Source organism: Oryx dammah, unplaced genomic scaffold (assembly GCF_014754425.2).
Source record: "Oryx dammah isolate SB20612 unplaced genomic scaffold, SCBI_Odam_1.1 HiC_scaffold_1, whole genome shotgun sequence".
NCBI lineage: Eukaryota > Metazoa > Chordata > Mammalia > Artiodactyla > Bovidae > Oryx > Oryx dammah.
This window is the reverse complement of record NW_024070185.1, coordinates 53,415,881-53,431,811: the sequence shown is the minus strand read 5'-3', so window position 1 is coordinate 53,431,811 and position 15,931 is coordinate 53,415,881. Positions and strand designations below refer to the sequence as shown.

At 36.4% G+C, this 15,931-nt stretch overlaps 1 protein-coding gene across 3 annotated transcripts in view; it reads right to left on the bottom strand.

The window, feature by feature from the left end:
- Positions 1 to 1,120: 1,120 nt before the first annotated feature.
- CEP78 (centrosomal protein 78) overlaps positions 1,121 to 15,931 on the bottom strand; it is a 36,842-nt gene continuing 22,031 nt past the window's right edge. Inside the window, exons 12-16 of one of the 3 annotated variants that reach the window (XM_040257730.1) lie at positions 5,530 to 5,607; positions 3,936 to 4,102; positions 2,925 to 3,096; positions 2,553 to 2,600; positions 1,121 to 1,745 (exon numbers count right to left, since the gene is read on the bottom strand). In XM_040257730.1, coding sequence (XP_040113664.1) covers positions 1,185 to 1,745; positions 2,553 to 2,600; positions 2,925 to 3,096; positions 3,936 to 4,102; positions 5,530 to 5,607 — 1,026 coding nt within the window. In that variant the 3' untranslated portion in view covers positions 1,121 to 1,184. The remainder of the gene's footprint in view (positions 1,746 to 2,552; positions 2,601 to 2,924; positions 3,097 to 3,935; positions 4,103 to 5,529; positions 5,608 to 15,931) is intronic. The other 2 variants (XM_040257775.1, XM_040257828.1) reach the window with 2 other exon arrangements.

Genomic DNA, 15,931 nt, shown 5'->3' with positions numbered 1-15,931 from the left:
GTCGACGTTCACTCTTGCCATCTTGTTTGACCACTTCCAATTTGCCTTGATTCATGGACATGACATTCCAGGTTCCTATACAATATTGCTCTTTATAGCATCGGACCTCGCTTCTATCACGTCACATCCACAACTGGGTATTGTTTATGCTTTGGCTCCATCCCTTCATTCTTTCTGGAGTTATTTCTCCACTGATTTCCAGTAGCATATTGGGCACCTACCGACCTGGGGAGTTCCTCTTCCAGTATCCTATCATTTTGCCTTTTCATACTGTTAATGGGGTTCTCAAGGAAAGATACTGAAGTGGTTTACCATTCCCTTCTTCAGTGGACCACATTCTGTCAGACCTTTCCACCATGACCTGCCAGTCTTGGGTGGCCCCATATGGTATGGCTTAGTTTCATTGAGTTAGACAAGGCTGTGGTCCTAGTGTGATTAGATTGACTAGTTTTCTGTGATTATGGTTTGTGTGTCTGCCCTCTGATGCCCTCTTGCAACACCTACCATCTGCTCCAGCAAAATACAGCCACTGCTCTTTACCTTGGATGAGTGGTATTTCCTCACAGCTGTCCCTCCTAACCTTGAACGTGGAGTAGCTCCTCTCAGCCCTCCTGTGCCAGCTGTGTAACTGTGGGCAACTCACATAATGTCTCCTCAGAGTCATCTACAAAATGGGTATGGAAGTAGTTCCCTACCTTATAGGGTTGCATAACCTGTAACATGATTAAGTGTCTTGGTAAATGTTTGATTCTGCCTGGTTACTGTGAATTAAAATATACCAATGACTTCTGGCCATATGATTTATAATAGTTTGACATTTAAGTGTAAAACTATTTATTTTTCCCACCCCTTTCTAGTCCCCTTACCAGCTTTATTATTCATATTTTCTCCCACCATAGAGTATTAGTTTTAAGACAGTAGAGCTTTATCTTGCTCACTGCTGAAACAGCACCCAGAAAAGTACTGTACATATTAAGCCTTCAGTAGACACTAGCTGAATGAATGGTGCAAATTGTCAAAAAGGAAAATATACCATACACCAAAATGTTCATTATAATAAAAAGTATAGATAAATCTTTCTCTAATGGCTCCCAGTCATATATTTTAAAACACCAAATGCTATAATAAAAACAAGTAATTTATTAAAATTTGAAGGTAAAAACATAATTTTAAAAGATTTAGACCTATGTCAGGCGTGATAGAGTATGGATGCTTTCTTGACATTCAAAATCAGATCCAAGAGTATCACTTTCAGAGTGTTCAAGAAGATTGAGTTTACTTCTAGTTGTCTTTGATGAAACAGTCAGTATTTCACTCTCTTTCTTAACAGAAATGTGTTTTTTCGAAGACTCACTTTTAATTGGTTCATTAACCAACGAGCTGTTTTGCCCGATTCCTTTGCTTTTCTGCTTTACAGGTGAGTCAGAGCAGGAATGCAGGTCCTTCCCAGGCTGTTTCTTAGCAGAGTGCTTTTTGATATATTCACCTGTTTTGGTCATTTTTTCTGATGCAGGCCTGCTATTTCTAGATAATTCCTCTTCTTTTCTTTGACTTCCAGTTCCACAAATTACATCTGCTGAAGGAGAACATGCTCTAACAATGAAATCAAAAGACTCTTGCCGCTGTTCTGTGACTGGGACTCCCAGGTTGTCTTTGGAAGTCTCTAAGGTCTCCTGAGTAGAGGCTGGGACATGGAAGGTGTCGACAGGCAATGGAATTCTAGCATCACCTGTAATTTTCTGAAACTGAAGAGAAAAACAAGACAAAAATTCAGTGATGAACAAGGCCTACCGTTAAAAGCATTCAGTCGCTTCAGTCATGTCCAACTTTCTGTGACCCCATGGACTGTAGCCTGCCAGGATCCTCTGTCCATAGGTTTCTCCAGGCAAGAATACTAGAGTGGGTTGCCATTTCCTTCTCCAAGGGATCTTCCTAACCCAGGGATCAAACCCATGTCTTTTCACGTGTCCTGTATTGTAGGAGGGTTCTTTACCTCTAGCACCACCTGGGAAGCCTAACCATTAAAAAGTGGAGTCCGAAATTTCAATGTTACTCTGTGATCTTATTATTAAAACAGTCAATTGATAATTTAGAAGATTTCAGAGCCAGTTTTTTTCTAATTATATCTTGCAAGTGATTCTCAACTTAGATATATCCAAGATTATGTCTGCTACATTTTCAGACTTCAGTGCTTACAGTAGTTATTACCTATTTCCTTTCCCTTACTAAAAATAAAACCCTATTCTGTAAGAAAATTAATTTCTTTTCTATCCTCCAGGTATATGTAAACCAGTTTTTTACACAGTTTTACAAAATGGAAAACATGTAAAAATGTGTCTAGTTTGTGACCAGACTGTGTATCCAAGCTGTCAGTTTCCAAGACCAGTTTGAGACTGGCTAAGATGAGAGTTGGAGGCTCCACATAAGGCTGGAGGAAAGCTGACAGGTTTCCCCCTCCCATTCCCATAACCAGGTGACTCACTGTAGTATACTGCCTATGAACTATGTCTGGACCACTTATTTTAAAAAATTATCTATATCAGTAATTGTACCTTCATTAGTGTTCCTTCATTGTAAGCTGACTGCATACAAATAGAAACCTAGATAAAATATGAATAGAATAGGCATTTATACAATTTTAAATTTAGGATATTTTCTCTAAGGTTTTCTTTCTTCACTAAGGATAGTTTGCTTTAAGTCATAAATTTTCAAAAGAATTTCCAGTTTTCTTATTTACAACAATGCAGTATCATAAAACTTACTAGGCACAAATGTACTAATCTATTGAAAGGAGCTCAAAGAGGCTTCTAGCTCCTCAGTATATGAACTCTCAGAGACTGATCATTATTATCTTCTTTCTGACTTGGAAATTTCCTTTTTGCTAATTGCTCTTAGAATCATTAAGTTCTGTTCTGTCCACTTACTTGGATATTTTGCATCTGTCCTAAGGCACTCTGCTGTAATTCTGATTTTTCTTCTTCAAGTGCCTTCTTTTTTTCTTTAGGTGGACTACTAACAGTAGAATTCATCTGGGGACGACCTAGTAAATGAAAATCTGACTGATCTATACCAGCCATTGTGGCCAGCTGCCCAAGCCTGGACCAGAGGAGAAAAGGAGAAAAAGACAAAAGTTACTATAATCATGGAAGAGCAGCTTAGATATCCCCAGACCTACAATCGGGAAATACTTCTAACATCTTAAAAGCCAACACCTACTCCAGACTACAAGCCTCTCTCTCCCCCATTCTCAGCCCTTTCCAGAGTCATCCTCTGGGGTACATCCCGTCTCCTTGCCTATTACCACTCCATTTCAAACACTCTCACTAGCAGCTTCAACATCAACCACACACACCATCCACTGCCTCTCACCTCCATTCCCACACTCCATTACTATTCCTCCAGCTCCCAAGAAGCGTCTGCTTCTTCCTTCCCAACACCAATTCATTCCCTGACCAAACAGCACTCCATCAATTATCAATCTCCACTTCCCTCTTTTGACAAAACTGCTCCCGGTTAAGAACCACTGACCTGCATCTTCCCTATATAATTGTTTTTAAGTCCAAGACAAAACCAATCTTAACTCAAACTTATTGAACGAGAAAAATAAGTGAAAGGCAGTAAAATTCATATGCATTCCCAAATATTTTCAACTAAAATTGCCTTTAATGTAGTCTTTACAAAAAATTATATCTACTAATTACTCTGTCTACAGGTTACTTGTTTATAATGGGCTTCCCACTCTACCAAAGCAGGCTCCCCTGTTTGCTTTTCTTTATACATTTCCTCATTAAAAAAAAAAAAATCAACTCTATTACCAATAATTCACTGCATTTGGCTAAATATGGTCATGGAAGTAATAAAAACTGCTCAAGTTCCTCAGCAAACTACCTCTATAGTTACAAAGAGAAGAATGCCATGAAGAGAAAAGAACTAACCCAGCATCTTTAAGGAGATCCAAGAAAGCATGGAACTTTCGGAAAGAATTCTCAATGCTGCCCAAAACACCTTCATCCTCCAGGATCGTGCTTGTCAATGAGTGTGCATGAAGGGCTTCAGACAAAGAGAAATTTATATTTCTTAACTGGGCATTTTCATGTTCCAACTATAAAAGAAGATTGAAAATATTTGACATGATTTTTTCTCACTATCATCAAAAGAAAACAAAAGTAGTCTCATCTAGTTTAAAGAACAAAACTAAAACATTCAAAGTGCAATTTGTCGTTCAGTCACTCAGTTGTGTCTGACTTTACGACTCCGTGGACTGCAGCACACCAGGCTTCCCTGTCCTTCACCATCTCCTGGCATTTGCTCAAACTCCTGTCCATTGAGTCGGTAATGCCATCCAACCATCTCATCCTCTGTGATCCTCAAATGTAATTAATTTGTAATTAATCTAACTCTCCATCAGTTAAGACAGAGACCACATCACATTATAACCGAAAGGCAAAGTTTCCTATACAACATATATATAAATAAACCGAAATGATTGCTTTATTAATGATCTTTCAAAAGATTACATTTTAAACTGGTTAAATTCATAATGGATCCTCATTCCACATTAGAAAATGACCTGCTATTAAGTTACCCTTAAATTAGAAAATGAAGCACAGAACCTAATTTGAACAAAGCATATTACAACTCTGCTGAATGTTAAGGAATAACTAAAATATCTAATGCTTAAATTTATAAGTCCTAAATCATAACCAGCCCAATTTATTAACTGTACCATCACCAATATTCTCCTTGGCTTCTTGAAATATTCACTTCCATGCATTCTTTAGATCATTATTTATGATTTGCCCTGCATAAAAATCAACTCTAGTATTTCTCAGAAAGGCCATTATGTTCATGATGCCCTCGTGTCTTACATAAGCAGGTGTTCAATATTTATTGAATGAACTAGTGTCCACCAATCCAGTAGATGCACTTTCAAAACTCTCTCCTTATACTCACTCTGGAATAAATTTTATTTATATAGAACTTTTTAGCTTATGCTCTGCTTTCATGCACATTACCTAATGTAATTCTCACAGTATGTATTTTTACTTTCATTGCATTCTTACTAGTTTTCCAATATCTTATATTTATTTAAATGACTCATTTTCCTAATTCACTGCCAGTAAAGTCTCATCCTGTCATTTATGTTACTAGATATACAATATATACACAAAATATGCTTTCTTGAATCGCATAATCATGAACAGAAAATAAGCTAACATCATATAAAGCACACACAACACACAAAAAAAAATTTTTGCATTTTTAAAAACATACCTTCTGGGATACATAATATAATAATATATATAAACTATAAGCATATGTCTAAAAGGAAAATGAGAAGTGAGAGCTCTATTTCATCCTGTATCTAGATCATATGATCACTAAATACCAGTAAATGTAAAGGTCCATATGATACCACCAATTTGCAACATATTAGTTTTCAAGTTTACAAACTATACGCATATGGCTTAAAATAAAATCAAAATAAAACCAAGAAACTTTCAAAAGTGTAAGGAGAAACTTGTTTACCTCACTGACTCGTTTATCAGCCTTAAGCCTTATTACTCTTTCCTCCTTTAACTGCTTTAAGCACTCCTCCAGTTTTTCCTAGTGTAAAGAAACAAGAGTAAATATTATACCTAATTCATAGTATGATATTCCACGGCATTTCCAACTATAGATTTCATCATGATTTAGGGGTAGAGCCAGAAGTGAACTCAGACTTTAATCTGCTACCTGGAATATCATATCATGCTTGTGAAATTAATTATTGAAATATATCAAATTAGCATAGTAAAGATTTATTTAAATCCCATTCTTTGCAACATAAATCTGTGGCAGCTCACCATAAAAGGTGCATGCGTATAACATAGTAAATCAGAAATAAAAAATTAAGACCAAGAAAGAAAAATTCCACTTTTATTTGTGAGTCTCTTTACAGCAGGAAGCCCTATTAATGAACATGCTTAACATATCCGAGTTACATAACTGCAGATTCAAAAGCATTTTTTAAAAAGAGTAATCACTTTTAAACCAACTTACTATATGTCAAGCACTGTTCTGGAGTTTCCTAGGCATTAAATATGAGGAAAGAACAATACTAACTTCATGTTATCTTACAGATGAGAAAATGGAGGCAGAGAAGCAGAGTAAGTAGAGCAGCACAGCCAAGCTCACACCACTAAGTAGCAGAACCAATACTGTGAATTCAGGAAGCTGGGTGCCATTCCTGTCCACAGAGGTAGTAGTCTTTCCATTCACCAAGGTCAGTAACATAAAATGAACACTGGTAAACTCTCACAATTCTTAAAAACTCATGAAATTAAAAGACGCTTATTCCCTGGAAGGAAAGTTATGACCAACCTAGATAGCATATTCAAAAGCAGAGACATTACTTTGCCAACAAAGGTCCATCTAGTCAAGGCTATGGTTTTTCCAGTGGTCATGTATGGATGTGAGAGTTGGACTGTGAAGAAAGCTGAGTGCCAAAGAATTGATGCTTTTGAACTGTGGTGTTGGAGAAGACTCTTGAGAGTCCCTTGGACTGCAAGGAGATCAACCAGTCCATTCTGAAGGAGATCAGCCCTGGGATTTCTTTGGAAGCAATGATGCTAAAGCTGAAACTCCAGTACTTTGGCCACCTCATGCGAAGAGTTGACTCACTGGAAAAGACTCTCATGCTGGGAGGGATTGGGGGCAGGGGGAGAAGGGGACGACCGAGGATGAGATGGCTGGATGGCACCACTGACTCGATGGACGTGAGTCTGCGTGAACTCAGGGAGTTGGTGATGGACAGGAAGGCCTGGCATGCTGCGATTCATGGGGTTGCAAAGAGTTGGACACGACTGAGCGACTGAACTGAACTGAACTGAAGACACTTAGGTCCTTGAAGTGGAGGACACTGCTTATGGGTAGGCAGAATTCTAAAAGAGATCCTAAGATTCCTATGCTGAAGTACACAATCCTGCCAGTTTTTCAATCTAGGTGCTGTAGTGAAGGGATTTTGTAGATGTAATTAAGGTTCCAAAATCAGTTGCTTTGAAAAGAGGGAGATTATTCTGGGTGGATGTGATATAATCAGGCATCCAAGGAAAAGGAACTGGACTTCTCCTAAAGATCTGAAATACAAAAGGGACAAGAGGGAGATTCCCCATTGCCAGCTTTGAAGAAGTCAAGCATGATGTTGTGGCAGGGAATACAAGTAGGAGGCCTCTAGCAGCTGAGACTGTCCCCCAGCTGACAGCATGGAAACAAGGACCTCTATTCAGTCAAGTGCAGAATCTGAATTATGCCAATGAGCTGAAGAAGCTTGCAAGTATTCTTTCTTGGAACCTCCAGATAGTAACACTTTCAGGCTGACATCTTGATTTAGTTCTATGACACTCATGAGCTTTGTTGAACATCCAGTACAAACATAAACATCCAACATCAGGGGCCTGATGTCTTACACTTAAATTTCACACACTTTTACACTCTCTGGAGGGAACCCACATGCTCCCATATGTATCTGAGTGGAGAACTCAGTCATGCTGTGCTTGGACTTCTAACCTACGGAACTGTGAGCTAGTAAAATAGGTATTATTTTAAGTCAGTAAGAGTATAGTAAAGGAAAATTAATATACTACTCAATCTCCTGGTTCAAGAACAAAATAAATGACTGTTATTGTTTTAAGTCATTGTTTCTGGGTGGTTTCTTATGCAGCAATAAACAATCAGAACACCTATGGAAACAGTAAGGCATATTTATACATTTTAAATGCTTTCAACAATCACTTAAAGAATAAGGAATTCTATTATACGTTATCATTGTGAGAGGAACTGGTATCACTTTATGGACAATAACTTTTGGTACACAGCAACAATCTTACATCAGCAGTTTACCCTAAGGAAATCAGAGATGTGAGCAAAGATTTATCTACAAACATGATGTCATAAGATTATTTATAATCAAACTCTAGAGGAAAGCTCAGAGCCTCCAAATTGGGGTTGGTTTAAATAAAAATAGCACACCATATGAAGGAATGCTCTATGAAACCACTAGGAAAATAACAATGATAAGAGGGCTCAACCAGAGTTAATGAATGGGCCCGAGGAGTTCTATATTCAAAATATATCTATGTGTTTTTCTTGGAAGATGGTCCATAAGCTTTATCAAATTATCTGATTTATAAAAATATTTAGTGACATGAAAAAATATCTTTAATACCTTTTCAAGACAAAAGAGCAGAGGTGGCTTTTATTTCCTTCAGTAAGTTGTTCACTGCTTTCAAAAATTTGCTCAATGAACATATTTTTATGCTCAGAACAGGCTTTAAAAATTGACAGTCTATATAACTTCAGATTCTTTAAAGTTTCATTACTAAAGCCAACCAAGTCTTCAATGGGAAAAAGGAGAAAAATTCCTCTACTTTTAATATAATGGTTAAATAAATCTTCTAAAATTGATTTCAAAGAAATTCTAAACAAATAAGAAGACAAACAAAAAACCCTCACCACCGTCTGAGAAAAGCAGACTAAATTACAATATTCTTGACTGGTTCTAAATAGCACACTAACATGCAGTAACATGAAATAGTTTCTCCCTCTAGTGGAAAGTATTAGAACACAGCATTAAATTTTTCTGAAAAAGTGAACCCCTCTCCTACAAAATAACTCATGTCCCTTAAACAGAAATATGGAACCAAAAAAATTAGAAAGTAAAATTGCTTGATATTCTATTAGTTAGGTAAAACTAATGGTAAGGCTTTGGAGAAATCTTTCCTGTCATCTGCTCTCCTTCTTCCCTTTGGCTAGGTTGCTTTTTCTGGAACAAAGCTCCCATCATATTATATATCAAATTTTATGTTCAACCTTTTTTTATATTTAAAATGACTGAAATCAATCATTTCTCATATAATCAGGGTATCCATAACCTGGATTTTTTTTTTCAAGTGGGCTACAAAATATTTCACTGAGTGGGGTTACTGGTCAACTATTCATTCCTTTGATTACACATTTAAATCCTTTCCAACTTTTCAATATTATAAGACAAAATAACCGTTTTTATGCATGAAGACCTTCTTCCATATTTAGAAAACGTTCTTGCAACAAAGCCATAAAAATGAGGCTGAGATCAAAGCAAACAGATGTTTTTCATGCTTTGAGGTACCTATCCCCAAACTGCTTTCTAAAAGATTCCTAAGATTTTATACAGCCATCAGCAATGTATCACTTGGTATATAATCACTACAATAACTTTTGGCTTGTTTCCTCACTTAGAATGCAAGTTATTTGAAGAAAAGGCGTGTATTTTATTGTTTATCCCCAAAACCTGCACCTAGCACAAAGCAGACAGTCAATAAATAATTGCTGAATAAGGAAAATCCCTACCAATGCAAGATGTATACAGTATGAAACATGTGTGCTTTTTCTGTAACTGGATCAGTGAAAACTTGGCATCTCCCTTAAGTGTATACTTCTTTGCTTATAATTGGTAATTAAATTTCTCTTTTAAATTATATTTTAAAAATTCTGAGGCAAAATCCTGGCCCTACCCATTAGCTCTATAATTTTGGACAAGTTCCATAATGCTAGACCTCAACTTTCTTATGTATAAAGTGGAGATAAGCTCCCACATCCCAGAGCTCTTGTGAGGATTACATGAGCTAAAACATGTAATAAAACTTATAAGCACTCTTTAACAAGAATGCTTGGTACATAGAGTCTGTTCAATTAATGCTGAGTGAATGAACATGTGAATGCAAACAGTAGTGAAAGGCTTAAAACGAAATAGTCTCGTCCCACACCCACATCCAGCACCCTAGAGGTGACCAATTCTTTAAGCAGGTTTGCAGGTTTTTACTTGTAAATTATTATATGCATATTGAGAAGTACACAGAACAAAAGTGTCAATGTGACAAAGCTGCAGGGGTTGGGATTTTCAGAGTATCTCATTGATTTACTGAGTGTACTTCTCAGACGTAGTGGTTTCCCCAGGATTCAGAAAGCTGTCATGGATCAGACAGGCAGCAGACCACCAAACAGTGACCATGACCCATAACTTACATAACTTAAAGTGACTTACATAGCCCGTAACCACCACTCAAATCTGCAAGTACTTGTCAGCATCTTAAAGATCCCACATATCCCTCCCTCATCTCAGGCCTCTTTCCCTAGTTATAAACACCACCCTCATTTCTTGACAACCATTTCCTTTAACCTGGTTGCATCTTTCACCATATGGAGCTTCCCTGATAGCTCAGTTGGTAAAGAATTCTCCTGAAATGCAGGAAACTCAGGTTCAATTCCTGCGTCGAGAAGATCTGCTGGAGAAAGGTTAGACTACCCACTCCAGTATTCTTGGTCTTCCCTTGTGGCTCAGCTGGTAAAGAATCTGCCTGCAATGCAGGAGACCTGGGTTCGATCCCTGGGTTGGTTAGATATCCTGGAGAAGGTAAAGGCTACCCACCACTCCAGTATTCTGACCTGGAGAATTCCATGGACTATCCATGGGGTCTCAAAGAATCGTACATAACGCAACAACGTTCACTTTCAACTTTATGTAGAGGATCACAGTGTACGCTGTCTTTTCTATTTTATTTCTTTCACTCAACATTGTTTTAAAAAATTCATCCAGATTGCTATCTGTAGTTCTACTAGGTTGGTGCAAAAGTAATTGCAGTTTTCTGCATTGTTGAAATTTGCTATTTGATACTGGAATACATTCTAAATAAATGTGGTTATATCAATACATCATTTTAATGTGCATTCTCATTTTTTTTTGCTAATGATTTATTACTTGCTGTTTTTATTTAATACTTATTTTAGACTATGGAAATGATAACTGGCAACATTAACAACACATCTGGCCCAGGAACTGCTAACGAATGTACAGTACAGTGGTGGTTCAAGAAGTTTACAAAGGAGACAACAGCCTTACACATGAGGAGTATAGTGGTTGGCCATCAGAAACTGACGATAACTGAGAGCATCAGCAAAGCTGATCCTCTTACAACTACATGAGAAGTTGCTGAAGAACTCCACATCAATCATTCTATGGTCATTTGGCATTTGAAACAAATTGGAAAGGTAAAAAAGATTGATAAGTACGTGCCTCATGTGAAGTGAAAGTCACTCAGTCTTGTCCGACTCTTTGAGACCCCATGGCCTATACAGTCCATGGAATTCTCCAGGCCAGAATACTGGAGTGGGTAGCCTTTCCCTTCTTCAGGGGATCTTCCCAACCCAGGGATCGAACCCAGGTCTCCCACACTACAGGAGGTTTACCAGCTGAGCCACAAGGGAAGCCCGGGTGCCTCATGAGCTGACCAGAAATTTTAAAAACATCATCATTTTAAAGTGCTGTCTTCTCTTATTTCACAACAATGAACCATTTCTCAATCGTATTGTGATGTGCAACAAAAAGTGGATTGTATACAACAGCCAGTGACAACCACCTCAGTGGCTGGTCCAAGAAGCAGCTCCAAAGCACTTCCCAAAGCCAAATTTTCACCAAAAAACGGTCACGGTCACTGTTTGGTGGTCTGCTGCCTGTCTGATCCATGACAGCTTTCTGAATCCTGGGGAAACCACTACATCTGAGAAGTACACTCAGTAAATCAATGAGATACTCTGAAAATCCCAACACCTGCAACTGGCATTGGGTTGCAACAACAACACCTGACCTCACGTCACACAACCAAAGCTTCAAAAGTTGAGTGAATTAGGCTATGAAGTTTTGCCTCATCCACCATATTCACCTGACCTCTTGCCAACTGACTGCCACTTCCTCAAACATCTTGACAGCTTTTTGCAGCGAAAACACTTCCACAACCAGCAGGATGCAGAAAATGCTATTCAAAGAGTTGTTGAATCCTGAAGCATGGATTTTTATGCCACAGGAATAAGAAAACTTATTTCTTGTTGGTAAACAAGTGTTGACTGTAATGGTTCCTATTTTGATTAATAAAGATGTGCTTGAGCCTAGTTATAATGATTCACTGTCTGAAAGTATAATTATGTTTTCACCAAACTAATAGTTCATTCAATTTTATTCCTTGAAAGCTTTCCCACTGTACGAATATACATAATTTTTTTAATGTTTGACTCTTACAGGACACTTTGGGTATTTTCTGTTTGTCCTAACGCATGCACATGAATCCTGTTGTACCGGTTATTCTGGTGCATTTACCCAGGGCGGGGGTGAGGGCTGCTGGGTTACAGGGTATTTATATACCTTCAGTTGATGGAGAGTGCTAAAGGCTTTTCAAAGTAGTATTGATTTACACTTCAGTATAAGCAGGGTAGAAGATTCTCATAGTATTCCAGGTCTACAGTACCTGATACTATCAGACTCTGTCAATCTCACTAGCATGTAGTTTTATTGGTTTTGATTTGTTTTTCTCTTATTACTTAATGAAGTTGGGCACTTTTCCATGTTTACTGGCTATCTGGATATCCTTCTTTACGAAGTTTAAGAAAACTAGTCTCATTTTTAATTTTCCATTTCTAAATACTATACTTACATGACTATTTCTGAATAAATTTGAGGCAATATCTGTTAACTTTCTAATTCACTAGGCAAGGATTTAGTTCCTTTACACTGTTTCCTATATCCACACTGCTTAGTGAAGTTATGTCATTATTAGTTTTTCCACCAGTCATGATCTCTTCTACATGTAGTGATATACTTAAAAATCTATATTGCTGATCAACTATAAACTCTTTCAATGTTCCGCTTTGTAAAATGAGGATGTTCCTGTCTTTTCCCCTTTTTTCTACCTCCTGTCTACCTTCCACACCTAGCTTTTATATTGTCAAAGTTGAAATTTATATTCAACTAATTTATATTTATAAATTATAATCAATTTATAATTAGTAAATTATTAAATTAATTTAATTTATAATTAATTTATAATTGTACTTACATATTTATATGTTATATATATTTATAAATATATATTATATATTATATATTATATATTATATATTATATATTATATATAGTATTATATATTATTACATATTATAATATATTAAAATATAATTATAATTAAAACATATTAAAATATATTTTAAAATATATAATAATATATATTAATATAGATTATCATTATAATTAAAATATATTATCATTATAATTATTATATAATATTATTATAATTATATAATCATAATATTATATTATATTATATATTAATCTATTATATAGTATATGTGATTATACATAAAATTTATAATATATATTTATAAATATAATATATATTATATGATATATGTTATATGTGTATTATTTATATATAACATATATTTATATATTTATAATTAATTTTTAATTATTAAGTTATTAAATTAATAATTAAATTATTCAACTAATTTATATCCAACTAATTTATAATTCAACTAATTTATATTCAATTAATTTATATTCAGCTAAGTTTTCTGTTATTTGAGAGACAGTATGGAGCAATGTTTAAGAGAAGAGGCAGAAAGCCTGAACTCAAAGCCCCGATCCAACCGTAAATCAGGAACAAGCTGGGCAAGTTCCTTCTCTGGCTTAGCTTCCTTTTCTGAAAAGTGAGAATGATACTAGCACCAACCTCATAAGGTTATTCAGGGCATTAAATGAGTTATAGGCATTAAATGAGTTATTCAGAGCATTAAATGAGTTATATGTTAAAAATACTTAGAATATAATATATACTAAGTATATATCAGGACATGATACATTTCAGTACATACTAAGTGAATACTAATACACACTAAGTATAGTTCAGGTTAGTTATTTGTTATTACATGCAAGCTGACAATAAAAGCTGCAAACCAAGACAGTATTTCTACTATTACAATTAAATTAATATTGCCCACTGCAGACATATACTGTGTCTCTATGTATAGATTATACCTCTTATACTGTTTCCATGTCATTACCCCTGTATAGCATGACCACATACCCTCAGATGCCTTGGGCTGTTCCAGTTTATACCTGCTGTCCTGATGTTACAGAAGTACAGTGACTCCTTACATTGTTAGCGTTCTGGTTTCAACAACAAATTAGATAGGTGGTCACTGCCTCTGTGTGTCACTTAAAAGCAGGACACCCGTAATGTCAGGTTAAAGTGGATTCTTCTCTTGTCCACCAGTAGTAGTTTAAAATCTACAATAGTTTAGGGAATTCACTGGCTATTCACTATAGGAACTAACACTTTCACTGCCAAGGATGTGAGTTCAATCCCTGGTCGGGGAACTAAGATCCTGCAAGCTGAGGTGCAGCCCCCTCCCCACCCCCCAAAAAATCTACCATAATTTAGTTCACTTTATGTTTATGTCAGTGTAGCCTTTTTCCCTCTGGAGTTCAGTTTCCTCCTCCTCTTCCTCTCCCTGCTCCCTTCCAACAGTACCTAATGCATAGTAAGTAAAATACACCTCAATGTGTTTCTAAGCTGTCAATCACACAACTAATGGAAGGCTCTCAAATCTGTATTAGCTGACTCTGCACTGAATCCGCTGTTTCCCGAATCCCCTATTATCTTCCTTCTTAGTTTATTCCCTCATTTGGCTGGATTATTTCTACAAATAACTTGTATAGCACAGAGGGTAAGCTTTTCAAATTTCTTTACATATAAAATATCTTAGTCAGCCTCTACTTATGACTGATAGTCTGGCTGGATACAAAACCCTAGAGTGAAAATTATTTGCCTGAAAAACTTTGGAGGTATCTTTCTAATGCTTTCCAGAATCCATGGTGCTGATGACAACAATGATAAAGTCAGATTTTTTTTTTTAGGTGACCAGTATTTTTTTCTCTGTAATGTATGTATCTTTTCAGTATTTTAAAATTTCATAGTGCAGAGTATCTAGGTAGAGGCTATTTTTGTTTAGCTATTTTCAGTTTGAGGCCTGAAGCTTACTTTCAACTATGGGGAATTTTCTTGCCCTTTGACAGCTTCCCTCCATTTTTTTCTGGATCTAGAATTTTTAATAGGAACATGCTGGACCTCCTCGATGCAGCCTCTCCCAATATATCACTTCTATCACATTTTCCATTCTTTCTTTTTTATATATTGAGAAATTTCTTTAATTTCTACTGAATTTATTTCAGCAACCACATTTTCATTTCCAAGCGATTTCTCTGCTGACATTCCCTTTTTAATTAACACTCTATTCTTATTTTAAAGTTTCCAGCTCCTTTTAAGCCTCTTTAAGGACACAAATTAGGGTTTTTTCTTAAATTATTTTGTTCCCTAAATTTTCCCTGGTCCTACTAGGATTTGTCTTTACTCTTTCCTCACCTCTCTTGTTGTAAGCTTTACTCAACTACCAGGCATATGATGGTTATTTTCTATTTAAGAATGAGAGCAAAAAGCTCCCTGGAAGTCAGTGACTGACTGGCTTTCCTAATGCAGGAAAAGTGGGTAGTAACTATAATAGGATACCCCCAGGTACTCTTTGCTAGAGTGTAAAAACTCACACTAGCTACCCTAGTTGTCTCCAGTTTAATTTTTTCAAAATGAAATTATCTCATTTCAGGAGAGTGAGGGTGGGGCTGGGATTCAACTCTTTCAAGCACAAACTCAATGAGCTCCCCCTATTTGACTCACCTGCTTAACTAACTTCACTCTCTCTCCCGCACGCACATCTGAGTATGGAGCTCTTTCTGCAGGGGGACCAGACTCCCCCCAGCTGCAGGCGGGCCCTGGGCATACTGTAGCTGATGGTTCCCCTTGTTCTGCTGCGTCAGTTTCACACTCTTCCACTTGCCTCCTATCTTTCAAAGATATTCTGAAATCTCTTGATTGTTGTGGGTTTATATATTTAAACACTTTGATACCATCATTTTAATGTCTTGTTAAAACAAAGAAGAGCTGAAAGGGTTCTCAGAGCATCCTGAATCTATTCTGTAGTCACAGTTTATAAAACTCCTTGGTCTTCCCCAATGTCTACAACTGCTTTT